General features: G+C 31.3%; 1 protein-coding gene across 3 annotated transcripts in view; it reads right to left on the minus strand.

Annotated features, from left to right (window-relative positions):
- The window catches only part of LOC118193333 (neprilysin-2-like), a 156,784-nt gene that overhangs the window by 66,132 nt on the left and 72,744 nt on the right, over nucleotides 1-17,908 (minus strand). For 2 of the 3 annotated variants that reach the window (XM_085814024.1, XM_035364408.2), the window contains exon 1: nucleotides 3,802-3,949. The exons of the other annotated variant lie outside the window; for it this stretch is intronic. In XM_085814024.1, coding sequence (XP_085670150.1) covers nucleotides 3,802-3,847 — 46 coding nt within the window. In that variant the 5' untranslated portion in view covers nucleotides 3,848-3,949. Of the gene's footprint in view, nucleotides 1-3,801; nucleotides 3,950-17,908 lie in introns of those variants that run through there. 3 annotated transcript variants of the gene reach the window in all.

The following is a 17,908-nucleotide window of genomic DNA, read 5'->3' on the forward strand; positions in this document are numbered from 1 at the left end:
GTGTTATCGATCATTGGTAAAGTTTAGTGTTTTCACTCATCAAAGCAAAAGGTATTTGTGTTTCAAATTTAATCAGATACCTCAGGAATAAAAAACAAGTGTGTTGCTACTCGCAATACAGTTTTCTTTTGAATTTAATATCAAAACTCAGCGATTTAAAAGAAATAAGTTACCACTATCAGAATTAAAATACTTTTACCTTATAGACGATAGTGTTTTGTCATTCAGAGAAGAATAAGTTATTTAATTTTCCTTCCAAACTTCTGTAGTTCATTAACAAAGAAAGCTATTTAAAAGTAATTAACACAGGTTCATTCAATTATTATTAATTACTAACTAGACCCGTGAAATTGCATTAGCCGGACTTATTTTAATTTTCTCTCTATATATATTGCGTACATTTGTTTGATTGTGTGCATAATTCATACAAATCTAAACTTTTTTTCCGATCTTGATGAAATTTTGCCAGCTTCAAAAAGCATTTTTTAAAAATAACTATTAATATTTCTACACATTTTTAGTTTTGAAATCCTCTCACCCACCTCAGGTCACGTCACCGTTATTGTGTTCTCACTATCAGTTTTTACTCAAAGCCTTAAATGGAGTAGTATGCATTTATTATTTAGAACAATGCAGAATCCTCAAAGCCAAATTGAAGTGCGTTGTGTATTTTCTTCGCGAATATTTTGAAAATCCTATAAAGATTGGACAATGTGGATGCTGAATTCCGAAAACTCATTTCCAAAGAAAAGATATAACAGATAGCAAAGGTTGCACCAGGTTCTTGGTAAAACAGTTAGATGACACCGTGTCAGCTCTATTTTGCTCTCCTCGAGTTTAATAGAATTTTGAACACTCATCTTCAACCAAAACAACATAAAAATTACTATTTGCTTTGAGATTTCGAAAAAACTACCTACATTTCCCGAAATAAAGTAAAGGCTACAGTATTATCTGTACAGTGTGTTATAGTGATAAGTTGTCGCAGAAATGTGGGAGGGAGATAAGGAGCGGCGGAGAAGGAATAGGTAGGAAGGGCTTAAAGTGTGTAACTGGTGTCGTTGCAAATGCGGTCAAGAAGCAGAGAATAACATTATTCTGCTTTAAACAATGGGGTTTTTTTAAGTACTCTGCATAACAATGATTGGTAATAATAATCATAGCATCACTAAGAATCATTTTCTGGATTGCGTTGATTTTGTACATTGTTATAAATGATATTACATTTTCCACTATTGTACACTTATTTCGCTAATTCTGTAATGCTTATTTCTAAAAAGGCTTTTCTGTCACCAAGCCATTTTCTCTTTGAAGGGAGGGGGAAGGGGAGAATATATAAGATAAAAATATGTGAATCAAAATAATTTAAACTAACAGGTTCAGGTTCAGGTTGTAGTGCAGCGGACACTCAATGTTTTACCATAGGTAATGTGAGTATTGTGCAACTGCACTATCTTTTTATTTGAACACTATAATTTTTTGAAAGAATTTTGACATATTTACATTTTTTCATATGATTACAATATAGTTGTGACGTATGGTGCCTTTCATACTCGAAATCATAATTTAAACTAACAGTAAAACTTTAACCCTCCCTCTCTGTTCTAAAATTAGTAATAACTTTTCTTGATTGTTTCATTTCTAGATCATTCCATTTTGCATGGTCTGCACTGTGCTGATGACGTAATAATTGGGAACTGAAAATTATTAGCTCAAATCGAAACCGTTCTCTTCGTGTGCTTCCATCTTGCATAGCTACGCACTTCAGCTTCTATCTCTGCTCTGCTTGGACGTAATTTTGCTATGTTGCTTCCTCTTGCAATAATATCATAAATGTTCTTGAACAGCCATGGCTAGAGTGCCAAGCGAACTGTGGTCACAAATATCAATTACAAATAAAAAGGGGAACATATTAGCAGACTCCGCAATCAGAGTTCTTCCTTTTCTATATGGACCTACATACGCATCGACAGTGCTGCGTCTTTCCTTTGCATATATTATATATATATATATATATATATAGCTATATATATAGCTAAGGTACTATACAGGAAAATGAACCCGAAAAATGTTAATCGACTCTTACCGAACTCTAAAGACGGGTGTATCAGAGAGAAAATCGCAATTAAAATCGGTTAAAATGGTATTTTAGGTAATTATAACTAATCACAGTTAGACTGCAATATTTGAATATGAATTATTTGAATATTTAAGGAAAAAAATAATGACTGTGAAATTAGAAAAAGATTTTTGGTTTGGAATCCCTTTCTTATAGAATGCTGATAAACTCATTTTTACGCAATGATAACTAAAAGTTATTAGCTAATTAATCTGTACTCTGTCGATTATCGCAGTTCAATCTGTATTAATATGCCATTTTTTAAAATTTAAATGCTTCAAGAATAAATAGAAAATGACCTAATTCTCTCCTTACCCTTAAATTCTTCATTTATAAAACTGCATTTTCAGCTGTAATCAAGTGAAATAATTCTCTAAATATAATTCAATGCAGAAAACATAAGATACACAAATGGCTTAGAATCAGCTGTGAGATTATCTTTAGGAGGTATGATGAATCTTACAAAACTAGAAACCGAAGTAATTCTGTAGAATAATTCATTTCAAAAGAGCAAATCAGATTAATCACTGATTTGCTCTTTTCAAAGACATGTAAATATAATATACTATATACTAAATATAAACATACATACACATATTATATGCGGGGTGGAGGATCACTAGCGGCTGAGTGGTAAAGCTGTTGAGCACTGGTAGTTCGCTCTGGGTTACAAATTCCGATGAACGAGATAGCTGTGTGTGCGTTTTCGTGGATTAGCCCCATGTGTAACGTGTACAATAGCCAACTTTTGCTTAGAAAGTCCTCCACGGCGGCATCCTTACATTTAGGCAGATAACCGTCGAGTTCCATCCTATTATCACATAAACCAGAATAAACCAAGCCTTCATTTTACTTTTGAATTTCTGTTGTACTCAAGTCATCACCCTCCAATTATGTTTTTCAGGTGCTGAACGGGAGAGGATTAGAAAATTCCACTGAACTTAAAAGAGAATTTTCGAATTAAGTTTTTAGGAATTTATACTGCTTTAATAACTCTAATTAATTTTATGTTACAAATATGTAAATTTTGTTTTTTATGACAACTAACTTTTATGGCTTCTTTTATATTCTCTTATCGTGCATTGCTTTAAAAGAAAAAGAGTCGATAAGACGAAGAGTCGATATTCTTCGAAATACATAGAGAGGCTTTTCCACTAAAACTCAAAGACTAAATATGGTGTAATTTTCATTTTCTCATGCAAAAATGTCTCGTTTTGTATTAAACTTAGTTTACTCCTACTGATGGCTCTCATTAACTTAAACTTCTTTATCCTTATCTTCACTTAACGATACTTAAATGGAACGTTTTGCCAAATGTACTTTATAAAAAGCACATTATATCACCTGCCAATCTATGGTTTTCATCCGTTACATCACCAGTAAAAATTTCAATAAAAAATTTATAACAGAATGTAAAATTCCATTATAAATTTAACACCACATATAGGCAATCTAAAACTCATATCACTATTCTGAAATTAGCTTAGCACCAAAAATATAAGGCTTTAGTTTATTGCTTTATGACATGATGGTTTAACAGATGTATATTATGAAAGTATTGCACCACCCAACAGGCCTAAGAACAAGTAATTCAGTACTTGGAATAGAACTGATAACGGAAATGCTTCAATAACAAGTTTCTTTAAATATTCTCATTTTATTTGTATATAGTTTGTACCTACCTGTCAGCAACAACAGCCGGCAAAAGACGTCCGTTATAATGTCCATTCTAAACTTACCTTCAATACCTTATTATTATGAATATTAGGAAAACGATGTCTATCGCTATTGTAAAAGTTGTAGTGTCCTGATCTATGGAGGCAAACACTATTCTTACTTCATAAACTATACGAGCTGTATTTGACAGCTGACAACTGTCATGATAAAGACATTCGTGAATTGCATGTGCTTTCTGTATTAAGGCATTTAATTTTTTCGTATGTATTGTCCATTCAATGAAGGATTAGCTTTGAATGGCCCCTCTGCCATATGTTCAAGCTGACGTAATACATTGCATATGTAAAATAATGTTCAATTATTCTCTTCTCACAGAGAACAATCAGTTACCTCAATTGAGTGCATTGATCTCTTTGAATGATAAGTCTCTTGGTGTTAAAGAAATCAACACAATGTCATTGATAAATTTATAGCAGCATTGGTATAGCAAAAAAAAAAAAAAAAAAGTTCTACTGGGTCGATTGGACGAAATTCAAACTGCGATTTCCATGTCTCAAAAGCGCGACTTAGGATATATATATATATATATTAGATTTAAATCCATTTAGTGCGAAAACGCCTTCAAAACATCTTTCAATATTACTTACCAGTATGGATTCACTCTTTTAAAATAATTCTACTTTAATTAAACTTAGGAGATAATATAATCAATTAATCAATATTGTTTAAAAAAGAAATTATATTAAATTTATATATAGTTGTGTTCTAACATAGTATTTTGACACAAAATCGGACTTTTTCTGAAATGACAGGCCACTTTGTTTTCCATATTTCGATTCTACAACTGAAATTATGAATAAATATTAAATTTTGTAAAATTTGGATAGAAATTTAAGGAAAAATTTTAAAATTTATCTTAGCGAATTTTTTTTAGTTTGCGCCAAGAATAATTCATTTGGTGAACTTCCTAATTTCTAGCAAACTATTTTCCTCTCCTTTTTCTTCATTGTCCAGGAGCAAAAAATAGTCATGGTTCATATTTTCAAAAAATTTTAACAAAGGGCGTAAACCAAATTTTCATTATTATCGCTTATAACAAATGCGTCAAATTTCAAAACGCGCCAAAATGTAAATTCACTTATATCTTAGGAAATTTTGATTAAAGAACTCTTAATTTTTTTCAGATATGCTTAGAAATACATCTACTTTAAAATGATGGCAAAATTTTATAGGTTATAATTCAAATTATTTTTCAAAAATTTATAAAAAAATATTAAGAAAGTCAAATTTAAAAAGGGATTCATAAAATATAGGCGAATTTTATTTGGAATGAACCTAAATTTCAAAATATGAAAGGAAGAAACAAATAAGTTTAATAAAAAAACGAGAGATTAATTTATTAATCTCTCGTTTTTTTATTAAACACCAAATTCAAATAGCATTGAGGAGCTAAAATCTTGAAAGATAATTTTTTAAAAACTACTCGTGCGTATCAGTAGTTTTAGAACTTTTAATGACTGGCAACAACTAGTGTGACATACCTCTTATAAAACAAAATTTGATGTGTGCACCACATGACTTCCTCGTACGGAATATTAAATTATAGGCAGTTTTTCTTGCATTTCATTTAAGCTTATTGGACTGAACTAAATCTACTTCGTCGATAGTGCATAAACTACAATAGAATAAATGCACTCTTTAATATTCACTGTATCTGTTTACCATAGCGACCCTCTGGCCCTAGGTTCACTTAACAGCGCTACATTTGAATCAATTCTTACTCAGAATGCACAAAATTTATGTCATCTTAAGAATTATCTAATCATTGCCACATGTTCTATTGAAACACTATAACAAATCTAAAACGATATATAAAAAAATTAAGCAAGGAAAAACAACAACCAAAAAAAAAAAATGAAACAGTTTTTCACAGACTATTCAGTATTTCTCATTCAATTAATTCAATTAATTCACTTCGCGACAAGGCAAAAATACATAAAAACTCAAAATGTCTGTTTTGAAAATTATGTAGTAAATTTTATACACTTATTTCCTGGAATAAATTCCAGAATGGATTAAGCATGATTTAATTCGCAATAGTAAAAAAAGGCGTTATCTTTATTATTGCGAAGCTTACTTTTTCTAGATTGGCAACAAATCTACTATTATGTTGTTTAAAATGTAAACACGCAATGGCCAACATGGCAAAAATTATTAGGCTTAGCAGCACTTAAACAACTTTTAAATTGTTGACAATTTTAAAAATATAGCAAGCAGATTTACTAAAGGCATAAAAACCTTAACCGGAAGATAAAAACAGCATAATTTAATCATTTTTAAGGCAAAAAATGCACAATTTACAAACATATAAGAATAAAGAAACTGAAATCACGGAGCCGAGTAACAGAGTGGATATATATACATATATTTATATACTTTTGGTACGGCCGATTGCAACCAAAATAAGAGGGGCACATCTACATGTTATAGCAGTCCTATATACAAAATTTCAACGTACTGAGGCTACTCGCTTTTGAGTCATGCGAGAGAAGTACGCACGTACGCACAGACGCTACAAAAAATTCTCTTCAGACATCATTTTAAATTAGTTTTACGATTTTTTGGGGGAAAAAGAGTCCTTTATTCTGTCCTTACCTACAGATGTCAAGCAAAAACATCATTAAATCGCATTCGATAGCGGTGAAAATGGATATTTGCGTTGAAATATGCTGCCTGAAACTTTTCGCGATTACAATACTTCCTTTTCACTTCCTTGTACGAAGTATCGATTTTTATTACACTCGATGCACAGTAAGAGCGTAAGAGCTCAGTTTCATACTGACAATATTTATGTTAAACATACTTTGTATAACTTCATGTTTTCTATTTTACTTTTTAAAATTATTTCTCTATAGACAGCATATTTCAACGCAAATATCCATTTTCACCGCTATCGAATGCAATTTAATGATGTTTTTGCTTGACATCTGTACGTAAAGACAGAATAAAGAACTCTTTCCCCCCCCAATAAATTGTAAAACTAATTTAAAATGAATTCTGAAGAGAATTTTTTGTGGCGTCTGTGCGTACGTGCGTACTTACCTCGCATGACTCAAAAACGAGTAGCCTCAGAACTTTGAAATTTTGTATATAGGACTGCTATAACATGTATATGTGCACCTCGTATTTTGGTTGAAATCGGACGCACCAAAAGTATATAAATATATGTATATATATCTATTCTGTCATTAATTATATATCGTTTATTAGCCTCTTTCTGTGAGTCGTGTCCGCCTTCAGCGCAGGCCTTGCGGATCCACTTACGCCGGCCTTGACTGCTATGAGTGTAGTCATCCAAGATATACCACGAGTGGCCAACCCTTTTGGGGAGAGTGCCACTATGTGAGGGGGAAAAAAAAGTTATGTGTGCCACTTCCATCTATTCCAACATACTAAAAATATTAAAGGCGAAAAAATTTTATCTATAGGCTGATTATGGGATTTTCATTCAAATTGCACGTTTTTGTTATATTATTCTGAGTAGAAAACATTTAGATAACAGATTATCAGCGGACTAGCGGTAAAGTCGCTGAATACTGGTCGTTCGGTCTGAGGTTCGAATTCCGCGAATGGGCTGGCTGCATGAGTGCTTTTGTGTTTTTCCACATGGGTAACGTGTAAACCAGCAAGTTTCTCTTACAAAGTCCTTTACGAAGACATCCCTCTCCTTAGGCAGATAGCATCGAGCTTTTGATGTATTCACATAAAACCGAAAACATTTAAAATACAATATAATAAATAAAACAAACGAATAAACTAGGATTTTATTGTTAATAAACATTTTTCAAGGTTTAGTCAGTTGTGTCATGTATAAAATAAAAATGGATAATTTGAAACATTTAATTTTGAAGAACTATTGAACAGTCAGCACTTAATTAATGCAGATTCTTGAATATGTAGTTTTTAGTTCTTTGAGATGCTAACAAAATTAGATGTTTTAGGTGCATATCAGGTAATCTTGAACGATATTTTGATTTTAGTACCTTCTTAATAGAAAACATTTGTTCACAAACATATGTTGATCCAAACACCTGACAATCAAATTGTGTAAAGTCGGAAATTTGCTTGTTGGTACGAATTTCAACATAATTTACATCACTTGCAATTGAAAGAAATTTCCTTATATTTTCTTTTTCGTGTAGTATGCTGCTGATAGTGAATAATTTCATTTGGATTTCAGTAGGGTAAGAATTAACGCCTTGCAGAGAAATTGAATTATTATATTTATGCTAGTGTGTTTATACGTGTATCTATCGACGAAGATGATACAGACGATATTACTGTTTTTTTCAAATCTTTTAATTCATTGAGTCTTCGTCTGCCACTGTTAAAGCTTCGCGGAACCTTGTATTGTATGTTAGTGCTGCCATCTATTAACACTGAAGTTATTTATCTATTTTATCACAGTTGAAATGGCGTCATTACATATATTTTACTGGGAAAGCATAGTTGCATATATCTGATAAAAAACTTAATCAGAATTAAATCCATTTCCAATTACTGAAGATTGTAATTGATAAAAAAAAAGTGCTTCTAGGTTATTATCCAAGAGCAAGATCCTTAAATTTCATGTTACAGAAAATTCTTTGGCAAAAACAGAAAATTCAAGTAGAAAACCATAAATTTAGGAAAAAAAATATCTAAATTTATATTAGTGCTGAATAATGCCATAAAAGTAATTAAATGTACCAAATTACGACCTCTTAAAATCAGCTCTTAAAACTAATTTAGAATGTACTGGAATTCACGCTGATTGAATTATACTGTACACTGAAGGCAAAAAAATTTGGCATACTTGATGGAATTATTTCAGAGGCAGAAGTATTGACTTGACAGTTTAACCTTTCTATACTTTGATTAAGTATATGAAACTTAAACTCTCATTCTTCGATGAAATACATGGACAAGACAGCAACAAGGATAAACTTAGTAGATTCTGAAGTCCTCTTGAATTTGACATCTCTTCGTATTTAAAAACCTTTCGAAATGCGAAGTTTACAAGAGTTTTATTTCGTTTGAAGGTGATTCCAAAAGCTTATTCGAAAAAGCAAAATTAGTTTTTGTGTCCTTCTCAATGATATATTTCTGTAAAACGAGATTTCCCGCCTGTACATGTAACGAAACAAAGTATAAGAGTAACTTAAATTCAGAATCAAAATTTCGCGCTTATACTTATCAATAGTGGAACATATTTTTAGGACTACTGTTTCACTGTATTGCATTCTAGCTTCACTATAGTTAGTAAATTTAAACTGGAATTGTCATATATAATTAATAATAGAAAACATAAAATTCTAAATAACGAGCAGTAAAAAAATGTGCATTTGAGCTGAATTGGATATTAGTGCTTGCTCTTAACCAATACTAAAATCTGTTATAAAGAAATTGGTTTGATTTATTGACCTTTTTAAGAACTTTTACCAATTATTTTTACCCGTTTTCTTAATCCCCTTTACCCTCGCAAACCGTCTCCTAAACACCATTAACCTGTAAGGCATATGACATGTTTAAGGAGTTTCGCTACAGAAATTGATTCTGAGGGACAAGACAAAAGGCTAACAGCTGTTTTTGGCACCTACAATGGAAAATTCAAAGGATAGGAGACGAATTGACATATGTCTTGTTAATGTCGCCATCTATCGGAGAAATTCTGAGTAAGTGCTTGTAGTGCTGAGTAAGTGCATTTTATTGCATATATTGCTTAAAGTAGGAGTTCTCAACCGGTGGTGCGCAAGAGAAAAATAGGTGGTACGCGAAGAAGGAAAGTATTTTTACCTATTAAATTTAAAAATTAAAACCCCAACATCCTGTTTGAGTTTTTTCTCTAACACTCGTAAATTTATGCGATCTGAGCTTTGTACAAGAGTGACGGTGGTAGAAGAATTTTGTGGTGGTGGCACTAAAGGTTTTCAGTTTTTGTATAGATGGTACGCGTTAGTTAAAAGGTTGAGAACCGCTGGCTTAAAGTATACGGCTGATTATTGAAAACTGAGAACTCCTTTCCACCGTTTTCTGTGTTAAACTTTCATTACTAGCTGCTTTGCTCTTACTTCAGTTTCGTTACCACACACTATTCATACACATGTTTTCAGGCCTCGCAAGATGAAACATCGGTTAAGAAGCATATTGTACGGAAAACTGTCTTCAGCAGATAGGTGTACAGAAGATGTGCAGGATATCACATAAATTTTGACGCTTTAAAAAAAAATGTATACAGTTCCGGCAGTGAGTATAAAAGTTTGGTTTATTCCTAAAGACATATAAATGTTGTGAAGTTTGGGATTTAAAAATAAATGTTTATTCAAATTTTCACTGACAGTGATAGCAATTGTATCGCATTATAAAAATTACCGAGAAAAAATTAATAATATGCAGTAGTTACATGTTTGCCTTCTTAAGCACATTTAAATGGTACCGATAACGTAGCATGAGTTCACACGCACACAACTTCTTTAAAATTAAAATTTAAGCACTGCCGTGACATTAACGATATCAGTAGCATCGTGAATCATTAAACAAAATCTTATTTTACGGCCAAACAGTGTTGCTTCTGTGAGGCATATCACAGAAGTTTAAACTAGCAAAATTTAATTTTTTTAAATAATTACACTACTCATAATTCAGTTTAATTTAATGAATTTTTTTCTAAATTAAGCTTTTAAAAATATTCATAAACTGTTTAGTTTTCTATCATTAGTCATCCTCATTTGGCTATATATAAAAGGGATTTTTTATTCTGGAAGAACTTTCTAAAATGCTAAATTTTTTAAGCAACCGTAGGAAAGTTGAATGGCTATATAAATCTGCTTTAGTGCATTGCAATATAAAAATGAGAGTGAAATTAAATGTATATGAATGTAGTATAATAAATACAACTAGATTTTAAATCTAAATGTGAAAACCGTAACTATTAAAACTTACACATTTTAAAGATATGAAAAACGTATATAATTATAGAACGCATCCTGTTATAGTCTGATTTATGTCAATATAAAATTAAATAAAATGATGGCGTAATTGAAAATGGCAGATTTCACAACGTGCTTTTAAAAATTCAAATTCTGTATTGTTATACATAGCACTATTTTAGGTAAAGTTTCTTGAATATGAAACGCAAACGAAGCCTATCTGCGTAAGCGAAGGGATGATTTCATGGACGACTTCCTAACGAAAGCTTACTTGTATTCAATGATGTACGAAGAGAAAAGCAACTATGTAGTCAGTCCGTTTACCTAGATTCAGGTTAGCTGAACTACCAGCATAAACGTTCTTAACTATTTGGATGTTGGGGTTACACCCTTTTCTAAAAAATGCCTTTTGTAATTTGTATCCATCTTTTACAGTCGATATATAGAATCATATTCCCTGTGGCTCATAAAACAAGTACGAAAAGAATGGTCGCATGTGGAAAAGCATTTTCTAAAAAATAATCTCTGTGTGAAGAAAAGGGGGATATACATTATAGATTTTGAAAAAAGTAATGGCAACAAAATAGCTTATATTATGTAAAGGATAACTCTAAATAAGACACACAATTAAAGTTTTGATACATTTTAGTCATTTAAATTTTACATATAAAATCCCGTATAACAAAATTTAAGTATCATTATTTATAATTTAATATAATCATTGATACTTTTATTATTCTATACATTCTTTTCCCATTATCTTTACAAATTTCAAGCTTAATTTAAGACTTAATTTTGGCTTAAAAAAACACAAACTTTTATTTTTTAGTTGTTTTCCTTTTGCGTCATTAATAATAGACTGGGTTTTTCTCACAGAAGAGCAAGGGGCCCGCCAGTGAATGAGCAGTAAATCGACTGGGACTCCTGATCTGGGTTCGATTCCAAGCGAATGGTCTAGCTGCATGGATGTTTTCGTGGTATTCCACACGCGTAATGTGAATTCGAGCCGGTTACCGTTAGAAATCCCACGCTTAATTTCACAAATACAATAAAATGAATAATATTGTAATTTCTTGTAAACATTAAATATTCTTACATGTAATTTGTGTATTTCACATTTTAAAATTATTAAGTTAGGAAAAAATTACTTAAAAAAAAAAACTGCTCTTAGAGTAATTATAATACCTAGCCAACGATACGTTAACATACGTTGGTTGCTAAAGGCATACTTTCACAAATCAAAGTACACTTTGATTGTACGTGTGCGACTATTCCTGATTAATATCATCAGTAACATTTAAGGTAATGAAATATATGTGCAGTATTTCATAGATAAGAAACTAATCCATTGTTTCCATTTTATTTCAAAGTTTAATCCTGCAAATTAATAATAGTTTTGAGCATTATGAGTGCCGCATTCTAATAGTTACATTAAATTTTACGCCTATGTACTCTCGTATATCTTTTCAAAGAAAAGCATCATACAAAATCTAATGTCTAAAAAAAATCCTTTTACAGAAAAATGTAAAATAAACAGTGTCGGAACGGGTCAATATATATTAACAATTCTAATGAAATTTGAGGAGAAAATTATATGTATAAAAATCTATGTAAATTTTGTTTAATAGCACAGCACATCTCAATCCAAATTAATTTTATATTATATTTAGGTCAGTCTAAACGGTTGACTGAAATTTACTGATATTTTGAATTATTCTTTTGGAATCTCAACATGTGCATGCATATTTTATATTATACTGCAGAACACTAACCATAGATCATATACCGAGAACGTTCGCACATTAAAAAAATATTCATTGTATTTATAGAAATATTTTACCAAAAGGTTTTGTATTTTAAACTTTCTGCTTGGTAACCCTTATTATATGCTAGCTTTCCTCACAGTAATTTCCAAAACAATAAATTCCTTTGTAGTATCAGAAGAGGTATTTTATCCCATTCCTCTTGAGCTGCTTTACAAAGTGTACGGAGGGTAGTAGGTCGGCGTTTCGACATTCCGCATTTTAAAAGCGCAAAAGAGCCATAGGTAGATCAGAAGATTTAGTAGGGATACGTGTGTAGGGTATGTCCTTGGTATAGTTCGACTGCCTCATCATCGACCATGAGCGCAAACACACATGCGCCATTCGGACCGAATTATTCTCAAAATAGGGTGAAAGGATGGGGACTTTCTTTCCCTCCAGCATAGCTCTTTCCGGAGAAGAGAAGACCTTTCACGAAGCAATAAGTAATACCGCCTCTTTTGGACGAGTCTATAGCCCCGTTCACAAGAGCAGATTCGACCGGCAGCGAAAACCGGTTCTTCCAACGTGTCCCGTTCACATGGGACAAGCATTAACTGCCTCGCCGAATTGGAGGTAGAACTTGGTTGAATGTTCCTTACCTCTCGGGAGCAGGGCAAATGGGGAGATTTCCCGTACTATAGTGCGCGGTTCACTTAATTTTAGTTATTGCTCGCTGGACTGTCAGCGAAACAATCGCGCTGATAGCATCCCCCCCAAAATTAGATAGAACTGTATAAGATAATGAAATTATAGACAAATACAGACAAGGTTATTTGATGCTAGGTATTCCAGAAATATCGTTCAAATTAAAACTAAAATTAAGACAAGTGCATATCGGCTTCAACGCGAAAAGGGACTCGATACCTTTTGAATGATTTTAAAAAAAAATTAAGCATTTTCATCTACTTTAATATTATTAAATGGTTTTGTGAGACAAAATAATTTTAAGCTGAAAAATTTTTTTTGCTAATATTTTTTTTAATTTAAATTTTTGAAGAAAAATTTTACAAGTCTCATTTTTATTTCAAATAATTTTTTCCTTTCAGTATTTTGCAAAACCCATCCTTGTTTCTATAAAGTATATAATTTTATATAAGCAGTAAAAATAATAAAAAATTTAGTCCATACCTGTATATGTTTTAGGACTTTAAGTAAAAGGATTTATTGAAAAAAGTGCAAAAGGTTTCTCAGTTTGCATTTGCAGTTTAAAGAATACAAACTGTCTAAATAGACACTTAATCATTTCAAATCTTTAAATTTTTATTACTGAATTTCAATACACACATATGTATATAAATCAAACCTAGTGCTATTTATTCAATTGGTAAATATAAACATAAATTACAAACCTTTTTTTAAAACCTTATGAGGCCAGAAAAATTGCAAAAACTCATAAAACGCAAGCAGAATTTTTCTTTACCTGTTTTTGTTTTGTAAAACACTTTCAAAACAATTTTAAAACATTAATTAATTATAATATTGTTGCGTGCGTTTAAAATTATTAAATTTAACCCGTTTGTAATTATTACAAACGGGTTTGTAATAGATTGATAATAGTTCGTAAATGATTGTCATTGCACTCAAATCCGATGATAGCTTAATTAAATTTATTTTATTAACATAAACACTTCAAAGTTCTAGAATTTTCCACAGAATACTCGTACAAGTGGTGTTTAGAATATCATTAAGTATAAACAGTAGTTATGCTTCAATCTAATAAGAACGTTAAACACAACGGAATGCAAAACCCATCTTAAAAGAAAGTTAACTCAGAAATATCTACAATTTCACGCTGAACTAACAACTGCTAACAATAACAACTTATATAGCATAAATAATGTCATAAAAATAGTGTGGTATAATGAGATTATTACTTTGAAACCGATGTTTCGAATTGATGCCCAAGAAAAACCAATATTTCCCATTCTGCTTCATTGCATATCTTTCAAAAAAGTAAAAAATCAACCAATTAATTTCCTTTATCATTTTTTTAAATGCGAAAAGTTTGTTTTATAAGCTGTGAAAATGTCGGAATTTTGTAACCGATATATTTTTAGATATGAAATTTTAAAATTAATGGGCGTCAAAAAGTCTAAAAATATGAACGATTTTCAAAAATTCTCCCAAAATATTTTTTTTTTAAAATTAACTATAAAAATTTCATTTAATTTTTTTTCTTCCACAGTGTATTATGATGAAAACTATAATATTCTGAGATTCTCAGTTTTGTTAATATTTGCAAAAAGTCGTTTCAACGTTAAATTTGAAAAAAATCTAATCCTCTAAAAACCAAAAGCGTGACACCACATCCACAAGCAGTGTATGTACGAAGTTTGAATTCTATATCTTATCGGGAAGCAGTTTAAAAATCCATTACCATCTTTTAACCATAGCTACAAGCACCAAGAGTGAACTAAATAACAGCTTATAAAATATTAATAATAATTAAAAAGCATACATTTTTAAGGAACCATTACGAAAGTTCAGGTACCAGTTGCGAAAATACAGATTACAAAATTAACAACATTAAACCACGTTAAAAATGTGTAAACAGTATTAGAAATCTGCCAATTCGAAGACGTGACTGTTCACAGAGGCTTTAGGTGTAAAGGGGAAGGAAGACGGTGGTCTTCTGAACGGGTCCCAATATCGTTCAAATTAAACTAAAATTAAGACAAGTGCATATCGGCTTCAACGCGAAAAGGGACTCGATACCTTTTGAATGATTTTAAAAAAAAATTAAGCATTTTCATCTACTTTAATATTATTAAATGGTTTTGTGAGACAAAATAATTTTAAGCTGAAAAATTTTTTTTGCTAATATTTTTTTTAATTTAAATTTTTGAAGAAAAATTTTACAAGTCTCATTTTTATTTCAAATAATTTTTTCCTTTCAGTATTTTGCAAAACCCATCCTTGTTTCTATAAAGTATATAATTTTATATAAGCAGTAAAGAAACTCTTTCATGTCTCCTTTTTCTCCCCTTGCTAACGGTAGCTGTGCGAAGGAGCGTTGCATGTGAACGGGGCTTATGTATTTTGGCAGAATGCCAACCAGGTTTGCGCTATAGACGGTCGAACTACATTCGTTTCTTGTTATCTTTTTTCTCAGGAAATTTGACGTGTGGCCACTTGCTTTGACTCTATGCAGTTCTACTTATTGATGGCACTGTAGGTAAACAGAAGACATTTCATATTATCAAACTGGGTATAAAATATATTCCTGAGAGTACGCAGAGTTGTTTTAAATTTTTCTCCACTCTCTTTATTTTTTTATTTGCCGTTATATGAAAAAACAGCAAAAATCATAAATTCATTTGAAAAACTTTCTTTAGATTCTTTGAACCATGTTTTAAGATTTTGATCTCCTCTTTGATGAGAATAAATGGATGTCTTTTTATGAAGTCATTTAAATATATCCAAGATTCATGTATTGTTATATTTTTCCATTTTTGTCCGGATAAAAGTCTCTCACAAAGAATTCTGCAGCGCGTTCTGCTTTGGGAGGGATGTCATGGAGAAAGACGATGCACATAATGTTTTTTCATCTTTCTAAGATTCAAATCGACATTAATCCCTTTGTTAACAGTCGATACTGATCATTTTAATGAATTTGCAACTGTCCTCTGACGTGGTGTGTTTTCTTCTAACATTAAATATCTTACCTTTGCAACATTCGAAACTGTCCGTTTTTCGCTTGGCTATGTATTTGGAATAATTTTTCCACTTGAACCCAAGCTTTGACGTTTTTTCCTTTCTTGTTGACAACATTACATAAAGTAGCTTTAGATATCGAAAAACTTCGGTTTTCTAAGCGATTTCAATGACTAGATACGAATAATTTTATTCGGAAAAAAACAGACACAGCCTTTCACAAACAGCTTTTTAAAAAGCACCATTTTGCATGGAAAAAAAAAAACTTTAAAGTAGCAGATGATGATTTACATTTTCAAGAATATAACTGCAGTTAAAAATGTGGAAGTAAACGACCGTTTTTGAAATTTCGTCTACTATCATGAAATTGAGAACAATGTAAAATCGATGTATGTCTTGAAGATAACCACAAAATTTAATTTTTAAGTTTAAACCACTTGTATTGCAAATTTCAATCAGAAGATACGATTTTCTAGAATTAACCTCACGGATAGCACTTTTCTTCTCTTAATACTGAAAGTTATTTTTGAATTGGATACGCTTGAAGCAATATAAGAGACTGAACGAACGTCAATCGCCCATTATTTAACTGATCATCATCGCAAACAACCATTACTAAAATGTAATTAATTAATGACACAAAAAAGCAACAAATACAAAGAAACAATAGAAAACACTTTCCAGGCTCTGTTCCTTCCTAGCAGAAATAGGTTCTTTTAACATTCTCACTGATGAAGGTTATCTAAGTTAATTAAAGTGATGAAGTGAATATAAGTTAATTAAACATATTTTTTAGTGGAAATCAAGTAGTACAGACACTGATAAATCAAATGCTACATTCAAGCTAAATAATGTCCATTGAAAATATACTAATCGTACAAATACTATCCTATTTTGAAATATTATAAGGTATTTCTCCCACTTTCCTAGCGTGTCTTTGTCGTGTAGTGGTTCTGCCTGCTGGGCCAGTATTCCAGAGGTCCGTGGTTCGATTCCCGGCGAAGTCGATTGGTTATTTTTCATCTCTCCGGCCTCAAAAATACTTAATGTCTCTACAATATAATCGCACTAAACAATTTGATGCGTAATCTCATATATATAAAATAACACTAATCAACATACTTGCTGGACATCTTGTAATACTCATCTAAGTAATACTCAGAACATACGTTATTAAAAATGAGTACAAATAACTAGTTACAAAATAAGGCTCCTCAACTCCTGCAGATTTATCTTACATCCACCAATATATTATGATTTTTTTTTCCCATTTAGACTGTTAGAAGGAACCTCATTTACGGGGTCTTTAATAAAGATTTAGTTGTTATTAAATGTTTGAAAATTTTAGAGTTCTAGAGAAATGAAGATTGCCTAAATTGAAATGAATTATCTTGCAACAGAATGAAGAAAAAATAGTTGGTGACGTATGAAACTGTTTTAATTCACGAATTAAATCCCTTTTTTCCTGCGGTGTATTTTCTTGGCTTCAATAGCCTTTAATTTGTGAATACGTGGTATTTGAAAAAAAAATATATATATATTCTCTAGAAATATGATCGATTTCACCATTTGGCAAAGTATAAATTCGGTATTGATTCTCTATTTCGCATTCCTTTCTTCTTCTTCAGTTGCACTGTAGCCTATCGCAGGCCAAGACCGTCTCAACAAGCTTCCTCCAACGGATC

The sequence above is a fragment of the Stegodyphus dumicola genome, chromosome 3, assembly GCF_044657685.1.
Source record: "Stegodyphus dumicola isolate Sdum_Otavi_A_Nest chromosome 3, ASM4465768v1".
In the NCBI taxonomy this organism is placed as follows: Eukaryota; Metazoa; Arthropoda; class Arachnida; order Araneae; family Eresidae; genus Stegodyphus; species Stegodyphus dumicola.